Source organism: Buceros rhinoceros, unplaced genomic scaffold (genome assembly GCF_000710305.1).
Source record: "Buceros rhinoceros silvestris isolate BGI_N320 unplaced genomic scaffold, ASM71030v1 scaffold16642, whole genome shotgun sequence".
Lineage (NCBI taxonomy): Eukaryota > Metazoa > Chordata > Aves > Bucerotiformes > Bucerotidae > Buceros > Buceros rhinoceros.
The window spans coordinates 37,213-47,555 of NW_010398523.1; the positions used below are offsets into that span (position 1 = coordinate 37,213).

The 10,343-nt window shown below is 44.1% G+C and overlaps 1 protein-coding gene across 1 annotated transcript in view; it reads left to right on the forward strand.

Moving 5' to 3' along the window:
* Positions 1–10,343, forward strand: part of ABCC1 (ATP-binding cassette, sub-family C (CFTR/MRP), member 1) — a 40,901-nt gene that overhangs the window by 26,134 nt on the left and 4,424 nt on the right. Inside the window, exons 21-29 of the mRNA XM_010131148.1 lie at positions 1,419–1,503; positions 2,765–2,903; positions 4,084–4,291; positions 5,180–5,490; positions 6,351–6,550; positions 7,069–7,195; positions 7,577–7,678; positions 8,705–8,851; positions 10,069–10,227. Of these exons, the coding sequence (XP_010129450.1) occupies positions 1,419–1,503; positions 2,765–2,903; positions 4,084–4,291; positions 5,180–5,490; positions 6,351–6,550; positions 7,069–7,195; positions 7,577–7,678; positions 8,705–8,851; positions 10,069–10,227 (1,478 nt within the window). The remainder of the gene's footprint in view (positions 1–1,418; positions 1,504–2,764; positions 2,904–4,083; positions 4,292–5,179; positions 5,491–6,350; positions 6,551–7,068; positions 7,196–7,576; positions 7,679–8,704; positions 8,852–10,068; positions 10,228–10,343) is intronic.

A 10,343-nucleotide genomic window follows, 5' to 3' on the forward strand; every position in this document is an offset into this window, starting at 1 on the left:
AACGCAGTATGAGCAGGAAATGCTCGTAGCATGTGTCAAATTTAGGAGCTGTTAGGGCGGGATGGTTTGTTTGCGGTTTTGTGTCGGTTTAGAGCCTCAGCGATGGGCCAAAGCAGTATGACGCTGGAATGCTTGCTGGTTTTTATATGGGAGGCGTTCAGAAGAAATGCTGTCAAGTGTTTAAATGACCAGCAGTCCCATATTGGTTTGCTCTCATTTGTACAAATAGAAGTAAGAACTCAATCATTGAACGCTCTTTCACATTTTCTGCTTTTTTTTTTTCTGTTTCTAGACCACACAGAACAGTTTAGCTTTGGGATCTTAGAGTAATGAACCACTGTTCAGTTTGCAGGCACAGGCGGGAACAGCTTTATTTCAAGCAGTCTACACTTAATGTATTGTTGAACCGGTTTGTGCATTTATTTTGCTTTAGTATAAAAATACGAAAACTGAAGATTCCAAGTCTACACAAATTTCCCCTCATCTTTTGAATAGTGCAGGCAGGAGTTTTTGTTTGCATGAACCCTTTAAAAGCAAAATTCTTTTTATTACAAATTCTGAATTAACTTTCATACTTGAAAATAGTTCTGTTTACTTGACAGTTAATTTTTTTAGGAATCAGTCATTTGGTTTGTATAAGGAAAATTATGATGTAAGTTGGACCTAAAACTTTTACTCGTGGCACTGTATTGCACTATTGCACTGTATTGCACTGAATTAAATTGTTCAGAGATAGCTTAATATTTCTAGCTGACAGGTTTTGTGAAGTGTTTTAGACAATTGTCTTGTGTGCTGCATCTTGGTACGAATGGGATGTTGTGGAGTAACAAGAATTTTTTATTCTTTAGAGAAGCGGCAGTCATAGAAAGATCTCTTGCCTAAATTAATGTGATTCCTATGGTTGCTTAAAAATACCAGGCTTTTGCATGTTGAGTCCTGCTTCAGTTTGTAGGAAGGCTTAAAGTTAATAGCACATGCCTTCTGTTCTTACAGCTTCACTCTGTCATTTACTAGAATGTCTTCTCATTGCATTCTAAAATGATAATTATTTGTAGTTAACTGTGTAAAAGATGTGGTTTGAAAAGGAATGGTTGGATTGGTTGTTTTTTTTTTTCTCCACAGAGTGAGTCATAGTGTGACTTGGCATTGCACGCTTTAACACCAAATATATCCTCAGAATTCTATTACATTATTACTGACCTATGTATGGATGAAAAAAAATGTTCGCTGCTTGGCAGTTAGTCTTGTTGGGGTAGACCTAAACCGATTTGTTCACCTGGTCAGTTATCTGTTAGTGTATGTAAAGATCGTTCCCTCCTTTGCTTGCACATCAGGACTGCACCTGCCATTTAGGATTGAAACAAAACCTTTGTGTCTTTTTGCTTACTCTTCATATTTGTTTTTTCACACACACCCAGATACCGATAGTCCATCTGGAAAGGAAGGAAAGCCTGTAGAAAATGGAGTCCTGGTGAACGAAGCCCCTGGAAAGTTGATGCATAGGTGTGTAGTCTCTCTTTCTTTCTCTCTTGCTCCCTTTTTGTTTTTTTAACAGACACACGCACACCCCATTCACGTACTCAGTCATGGTCAAGCAGTAATTTGGTGCTTATGGTATCTGTTAAAGGATGTTGTATCATGCTGGATCCAGCAGGCCAAGAGAGGTGAGGCTGCTGCTGCTCCGTGGCTCCGGGTCCCACAGTAGCAAGGCTGAAGAGGTACTTCCAGCAGGCACACACAGTAGGGTGTACCTACACACCCGTGTATACATGGCTGTGTCCATGTATGCACAGATCATGGACACTTGGAGCACCCACACAAACACAGCACCAAATGGCCTCATCCTGTTCCCACCTCTGGTTGAGCAGGATGGAGGCTCACTGGTGGGAATATAACTGTGCAAGGTGGCTGTCTGCCCTAGCTGGGCTCAGACAGTCTGCCCAATAGCTGCTCCTGCTCCCAGTATCCCCAGTTGCTGACACCTGGGCGTACCAACTTCTGAGGCCAAAGCCCTGCTCCAGTTGCTGGTATAGACGTTGCACGTGCATGTCTGAGCACACAGAGCTCTTGCGCTGCTTTTCTTTCCATGTGAAGAAACAATTGTGTTGCAGCAAGATACCGTGGGTTTGGCTCACAGAAAAGGGAGAGTATCGTATTGGCTAGTCCAGCTTTCATACGCTTTGCCAAGGTTTCTTGGCTGCTGTCAGATGAAGTGCTCAATGGACCTTTGGTCTGACCTAGTACAGCTGCTGTTAAGCTTGAGAGAGGCCAAAGGCAATCACTCTGATTATACCCCCCCAACCCAATCTCATAGTCTGTGCCTTATTCTTATGGTGCTCTAGAGACACTATTTCGGGACGCTAATGAGTGCCCATTTTGATGCTGCTGTGGGCACCCTTTCTGCACCTCAGCAGCCGTGCTGTATGTGAGGATAGGGTTTGTGAAGGCTGGTGTTGGTGATCACCAAGCATCTTTCTTTCTGGAGTTTGATCGCTCAACCAAGACCTTGACTGGTTAGCATGTTACTTGTATCTGAAGATGGATACGTGAGAAGTGAATGTCATCAGGGAGGATTGGGAGTGCAGTGTCAGGGGAGGAGGGACATGGTGTTAACCACTGGCCTGGTGGTGACTGGTCAGGAGACTGATTGTCACCAGAATAACGTAAGCCACTGACTTGGAGCTGTGGGCTGTTGAAGTCTATTTATGAAGTAAACACCTGGTCCATATCATGCTAAGACTGAAAAATAAATGTCTTCAAACAGGCAACTCAGTAACTCTTCAACATACAGCAGAGACACTGGGAAGTCACAGCACCAGAGCAGCACGGCAGAGCTGCAGAAGCCGCTTGCTGAAAAGAATTCCTGGAAACTGACGGAGGCTGACACAGTAAAGACCGGGAAGGTACGGTCTCACATACATACAGCAGAGACACTGGGAAGTCACAGCACCAGAGCAGCACGGCAGAGCTGCAGAAGCCGCTTGCTGAAAAGAATTCCTGGAAACTGACGGAGGCTGACACAGTAAAGACCGGGAAGGTACGGTCTCACATGCCTGCTTCCTGCACTCTTCTGGTTTTAGTAAAATCCACAGGGCTCAGAAGAAAACAGCTTCCAAAGACAATGTAAGTGGGATGAGAATGGTCTGAGTGGATTCTTGGGCTTGTGCTTACTCTGTAGTACCTCATGTTGCTGTGCCCTCTGCTCCCAAAGCTGATCCCCAGGTTTGTGTGCGGGAAGACTGCTGTCACATGCCTGCTTCCTGCACTCTTCTGGTTTTAGTAAAATCCACAGGGCTCAGAAGAAAACAGCTTCCAAAGACAATGTAAGTGGGATGAGAATGGTCTGAGTGGATTCTTGGGCTTGTGCTTACTCTGTAGTACCTCATGTTGCTGTGCCCTCTGCTCCCAAAGCTGATCCCCAGGTTTGTGTGCGGGAAGACTGCTGACACCAGAACTTCTGTTTAAGATGATGGACCTGACCACATCAAAGTATTAAAATTCAATTAAAACCTTGCTGCTATTTCTTGGAGAGAGGTTGTGACAAGTCAGGTGACCTAATGAAATCTGCCCTTCAGTGTAAGGAGTTGGAATTGACTCAGATGAATTTAGGCCACCTTCCCACTGAAGACACAACTGTCTAATCCCAGGATAACCAGGGCTTTCTGAGAAACCTCAAAGTGAGGTTCCTGGGAAAATGGCAGTTCCACCTCCTAGCAGTGTTGCTTGAATCCTCTGGTCAAAGATAGATCACGTGGAGCAAGGATTTAATTAAAGGCTATATAATCTTGTGGTGAAAATAGAGAGCCTCTGATGCCCTTGGTTCAGGCGGTTCTCTCCCTACCCTTTCTTTTCCTTGGAAGACAAGGGAAAGATGATGTGTGCCTGCCCTGTTGGGTTTGGCTCGTCTCCATAGAACACTTTGCAGCTTGTGTTCCCAAGGAGTGCCTCTCTAGAGAGCAACTGTTGTGTTTTTATGGCCTGCTGCAGGGATAGTGACCTTAAATAGCAGCTGAAGAAGAGGGCATTACTGATTTTGAACCTTAATCTGCAAAATGAATAATTCTTTTCTCCTTCTCTCTTCAGGTAAAGGCAACAGTGTACTGGGACTACATGAGAGCAATTGGACTCTTTATTTCTTTCTTCAGTATTTTCCTCTTTATATGTAATCACGTAGCCTCCCTGGCTTCCAACTACTGGCTGAGTTTATGGACAGATGATCCTGTTGTCAATGGGACACAGCAGAACACAGATGTCAGACTGGGAGTGTATGGAGCACTGGGAATTTCTCAAGGTTTGCTTGGTCTTACTTGGTCTTACCTATTTTTAAGATTAGCTGGTTCAGAATGTTTCTGATGCCCTTGGTGACCATCCCCAGAACTGCAGCAGCACTTTGCTAAAGATTTGAGTGGGGTTGGTTTTTTTTTTTCCTCTGTAGAAAGACGAAAAACTTTGAGTAAATTGAAGAAAAAAAGAAAAGACAAGCAAACCAACCTGTGAAATTACTCATTTAGTAAATATGCTTTTCTTTCATTTAAACGAAGCAAGACTGGAAGTGGTTTGCAGGAGCTGATGAGCCAGCAGTTGGTGACGTAAGGTCTGATCCAGGAAACGGCTCCTTGGTCTGTAAAGCAGCCGTGCTGGCCTGGTTCTCAGGGACAGGAGAGCCACGGCACAGGAGGCCGTGGCAGTGCTGCCTGCCGTGCAGCCACGGCCTGCCTGAGTTGTGGAGGCTGGTGTTTCCTCTGGCTGTTGGAGGGTCCATCCAAGGCATCACAGGGAGGCCAGCTAGCTCAGTGACTTTTTATATGTCCTCTTTGTTGTCCAAGTGTGTTTGCCATGAAACCTAACACCCTAAATACCCCACTTGAGAATTGCCATAAAAATCCTGCAATCAAAACTAAATGCTGCCTTGAAATTCAGTGGCCTTTACTCAAGGAAAATGCTCAAATGTTGCATGGAATTTTGTAATGGAAAACAACTTTTTCCATGAGAGAAATGTAGTGTTTTCACTGATTATTTTTTATTTTTAATTACTTGGAGTAATGGCTGAGCCCCTGTAGCAAACCCCAGTTCTCAGGATTATTCTGCTGAAGAGGTGTTAATGCTGTGTCATGACAAAATGAAGGAGAATGTTCTGTGTGAGAGGTGGAAGCAGTTAAAAACAAGTCTTCTTTTCTAGGTATTGCTGTGTTTGGCTACTCGATGATTGTGTCAATAGGGGGACTGATTGCTTCGCGACACCTGCACCTTAACCTGCTGCACAGTGTCCTCAGGTCTCCAATGAGTTTCTTTGAACGTACACCCAGTGGAAATCTGGTTAACCGTTTCTCTAAGGAGATAGATACCATTGACTCCACCATTCCACCAATCATCAAGATGTTCATGGGCTCAACATTTAACGTGATTGGGGCTTGTATCATCATTCTGCTGACCACGCCTATAGCTGCTGTCATTATTCCAGTTCTGGGATTTGTCTACTTGTTGGTGCAGGTAGGGGATTTTACCTGGGGCCACTGGGACCAGCAGCCACTTGTCCTTTGTTATTTAAGACAACTCTTTTCTGACTCTGCACTAGGATGCATTTTAATGTGTTGACTTGAGTCATGCTTGACTGACTGTGCTTTGCATGCTGTATCGGTTAGCTGACATTTCCTTCTGTTGTCAAGTGTAGGAATGACTTCTGTGCAGAAGGTATAATCCTTTAATATCTAAGCAGATTTTATAAACATGTCATTAGATTTTGAGGCAAATTTTGTATAGCTTGTTGCTTAGAGCCTAAATATGGAGAAATCTGTGGGCTTTTCTAAAATTGACTTCCAAACGGAAGAGTCACCTTTAGAGGGGTACGTATGCATTGCTGATGTTTCATCAGAATATTGTTTACAGGGCAGGAGAAGCGATGGCACCCTTTTACTCCTGTCTTGTGTAGGCAGGGCGTGCTTGCTTCACTCTTGCTTTACTCTTAGAAATCTATTGGAGCCAGTACAGACTGGAGAGAAGCAGCTGGGTTTTGCTTTTGACTCTTGAACTAATGAATCTATCATGCTCCATTAGTAAACCTTAAAGGCAGTGATGTGTGTGTTTTATACTGTTGAACTAAGCTTGCAGGCAGGAGAAGGAGGAGAAGACAGCTGCAGTGCGAGATGGTGTGACTGGTGGTTGTTTAGAGACAGCAGAGTATATGTAATGATCTTTTTAGGCCTAAAAGGGTTGGCAAAGGCATGTATTCCCTCGGGTAGGTTGAATTTCTGTAACAAACAGCCCAAGTAGCAGGGAACTCTCTTAGGATTCCCTCTGTCTTTTCAGACCTAGTCTGGATGTAACCATTGTTCTCATTCTCTGATTTGCAGAGATTTTTTGTGGCCACTTCTCGCCAGCTCAAACGCCTTGAGTCTGTCAGTCGTTCTCCTGTATATTCTAACTTCAATGAGACCCTCCTGGGAGTCAGTGTCATTCGAGCCTTTGAGGAACAGAAACGTTTCATAAAGCAGAATGACATGAAAGTGGATGAAAATCAGAAAGCTTATTATCCAAGCATTGTTGCAAACAGGTAACAGTGGGGTTGAAATATTGAGAAGCAGTTATACAGAGAGGAGTTACATAGGGGTCCTGCTGCCGGTGCCCCTTATCAATCTCAACATACCTGTCACGCATGGGGCAGCCGGGGTGGATATATCTGTTTCACAGATGTTTTGCTTAAACTTCTGCGATGGAGTTAGGATTAATTCTGAATTTCTTTCCTTTCTGAGAGTTCCTCCCTTAATTCTGGGTAATATTTTTTTTAGAGGTTTTGATTCAGTGATCCCAGTGTTAACCACAACTGCTTTCTGAACTGAGACAAGAATTTATGACCCGAAAGTTTTATTGGTTTTGGATGCCTCTAGGCTTGCATGCTGCTGGAGCAGAACCTCAAATATTTTGCAGTTCTTTGTGTTGCTGGTGGTATGCAGGTGCCATATTACTAATCTTTCCAAAAACGAGATGAATGACAGAACATTGGTTGGCCACATTCCAGTAATCCACCCACGGAGAATTAGAAAAGATGCATTACAGTTTTTGGTCTTACAGGTGGCTGGCTGTCCGTCTGGAGTGCGTGGGGAACTGTATTGTCTTCTTTGCAGCATTGTTTGCAGTGATTGCACGCAATAAACTCAGCGCAGGACTGGTTGGCCTCTCAGTGTCCTACTCACTACAGGTAATTTTACCTTTTCTAAAAAAAACCCCAAAAAGCTCTTAATCGTAAGACTGCATCAGAAAGTCAGGACGTTGCTAAGGTTTTGAAGGGAAAACTACTGTAAGGAACACAGGAAGAGCATAATAACTACAAATAACATCTGGAAAGATGCTGGGGAGTTGCTTCTGTGCCTTGCCTGTGCGAGGGATGTGGCTTAGATGACTCACCCCCTGCATGTTAAAGGCCTCTGGACTTTCCTCCTGTCCAGCACCGATTAGCCAGCATCTCGTCTGTGTTTATGCATTCAGTGAACTTGCAGTGCTTCAGTTGTTTCATGGCTTTTATTTATTGCAGGTAACACGTTTGGTGTAAAATGCTTCTAGATTTCTTTTCTTCTTGCAGATTACAGCGTACTTGAACTGGCTAGTTCGCATGTCATCTGAGCTGGAAACCAACTTTGTCGCTGTTGAAAGAGTCAGAGAATACTCTGAAATGGAGAAGGAGGTATATCAAGTTGTCCACCACACTTGTAGAAGTCAGTGCCCTGTCCTGAGGTCTTGCCCATGGCCTGGCTGAGTGGGTTGGAGAGTGCAGCTGGGCATGGCCTCTGAGCTGGGGGGTGGAATGGAGCTTAGTGCTGCCAGTGCCCTCCCTCTAGCGACAGCCTGTTTCTTGGTGGGTAGTTCCTGCGGGTGCTCCTGAGGTGTACCCACTGATAGCTGAAATGAGCTGTTCTGCCCTGGGTTACGTGGTGGAGCTGTACGAGTGTTTTGTTTTCCTAAGTGCTTAAATGTTTTTCAGGGGTGGGGTGGGTGGCAGTGTGTGTGGGGTGTGTTTCTCATGTTGCTCTCAGTGTGGGGAGTAAAGAGTTTTACTTTACTTTTTTTGTTTTGATTCGAATCACCTAACAATTCATTTCATCTATAGTTGTGCCCCTTTTGGCTACAGAACAGATTTTCCAGTGACTCTCTGCCATGCCTGTCACTTGCACCTGATTTCAGTCACTGCTTTTGCAGCAGAACTTTGAGGACCCTTCCTACAATTTTTTCTCTGGTTCTGGTAGCAGGCTGGTGTTTATACAATAAAAGGCTTTTTTGTCTCGTACTGGCTGTGAATGCAGTGGGGTGTGTTCTCTGTGGGAGGCTGAGGCAGCAGCTGTTCACCAGTTAATATTATTGTTAATATTTTGGTGCTTATGTTGCAGTTAAACCACTTCTAATTGTATGTCTGGCTTCCTCAATGGTTTCCCTCCTGTGGGAAAGCAGGTGTAAAAGCAGGCTGTCTGAATATGGGTGGCTTGTATGCTGCTGCCATTTTTAAGTGAGAGGCTTATCCAGCAAGTGGGACTTGTGACAGCAAAGCCCTTGGCTACATACCCCACTTCATTTGCCTTGGGGCAGCTCTTTGCCTCTCTTCCCATCACCATCACAATTCCTTTTGCAAATTACACACTAACAAGGATTTTTCTTAATTGCTTTCCTGAAGTCCAGTTGGAGGAGCTGATCAGATATGTTTGTGTGGTTCTTTCAGGCTGAATGGAGTATTGCACAAACGGCCCCAGCAAGTACCTGGCCTGACGAAGGGAAGGTTGAGTTTCGAGGCTATGGTTTACGTTACCGGGAAGACTTGGATTTGGTTCTGAAAAACATAAATGTTACCATAAATGGGGGTGAGAAGGTAGTGAATCTGATTTTATAGTAGAGTGTTACTGTTTAAGTCTGCACGCATAAGCCAAAGAGGTCTAACCCGGTTCTGTAGTGTGTCTTGGGTCCTTAAGAACTAGACGAGCTTCTGTAGAATCAGGCTTATTGTAACCGGCAGATGTAGTGGGCTGTTATGCTTTCCAAGATGTGACCTGCATCATGGGTGGAGATACACGTGGGCTTGTGAGGTACCTTTTGGTCTGTTTCACAAGGAAGTAAGGTTTATGCTGGCCCCTTTCCTCTTCAGAGGAAATTTTTTTTCCTAATTTTTTTTGCTAATTTGTTTGCCATAAGCAAAGAGGAGTACAGGTTGCAGAGAGATTAAGTTAATTATAGTCTCAAGAAAATAAGCTACTGTGTAGAGGGGGGAGAGCCCTGATCTAGTGAGGCAGAATTCGCAAAGTGGGACTTTGCAGGAGGAAAAGAGGCTTTAGAGTAGATTCTCTGATCTGGCCAAACTGATGTTGATACGTATATGTCTCTCCTACTGCTTCCTTGCACGCGTTCTCACATACATCTTGCCCCAGTCCCCTGTGATAAAAGCGTGATCTTGCATGGCAGCACAAGAGGTGGCTGAAAGACAGATTTACGATCCAGCTTCCTCATTTGTGATAGCCATCTCGGCACTTGCTGTTTTCCTGAGCGCGTGCTTCCTACCTACAAATATAGAATGCTACCTCAAGAGTGGTTAGAAAGGGCAGGTGGCAAGAGATTTAGCAACCAGCCAATGCAGCGATCTTTTGTATTTATGTAAAAAGAATAAAAGAATCGGTGAATACTTCAGTCTAACTGGGGAACAAAACATATGGTATGAAACTGAGTGCCTTTGGCATATTTTTGTTACAAATTCAAACAGGACAAGTGTCAAGTTAGCAATTATAACTGTGCAGCACGAACCAAACAAAGGACTAGGGAAGCCTTGGCCTGCTCTACCCAATTCTGTCTGCCGTTGTAGAAAAGTTGAAAACTTCTGTGATTGGATCGCAAACTTTGACTGGGTTCTGTTCTTGTTTTTTCATATCCTCTAATTTTTCTTCCTCTCTGATCAGCCTCGATGTGTGATGATGTTCTGGGATGTTGATAGCACAACAAATTCAACAGCCTTCTGAAAATGTGTCAGCTTCAGGTAGTCTCTTGGAAGTGCTTTAACTCCTCACCAGAGTAAGTTGTTCCTGTGTTTCTTACCAACAGATTGGAATAGTTGGAAGAACGGGAGCTGGAAAATCCTCACTTACTCTAGGTTTGTTTCGGATTAATGAAGCAGCTGAAGGGGAAATTATTGTTGATGGAGTTAATATTGCAAAGATAGGGCTCCATGACCTGCGGTTCAAGATCACAATCATCCCCCAGGTAGGTGTGAAATCCTGCCGTTACCAGAACTCGTAACAATGCTGTTTCTGTATCGTACTGGAGAGAATACATTTATTCCTTTTCTGATCCATAGCTATAGTTTCAGCACACTCTTT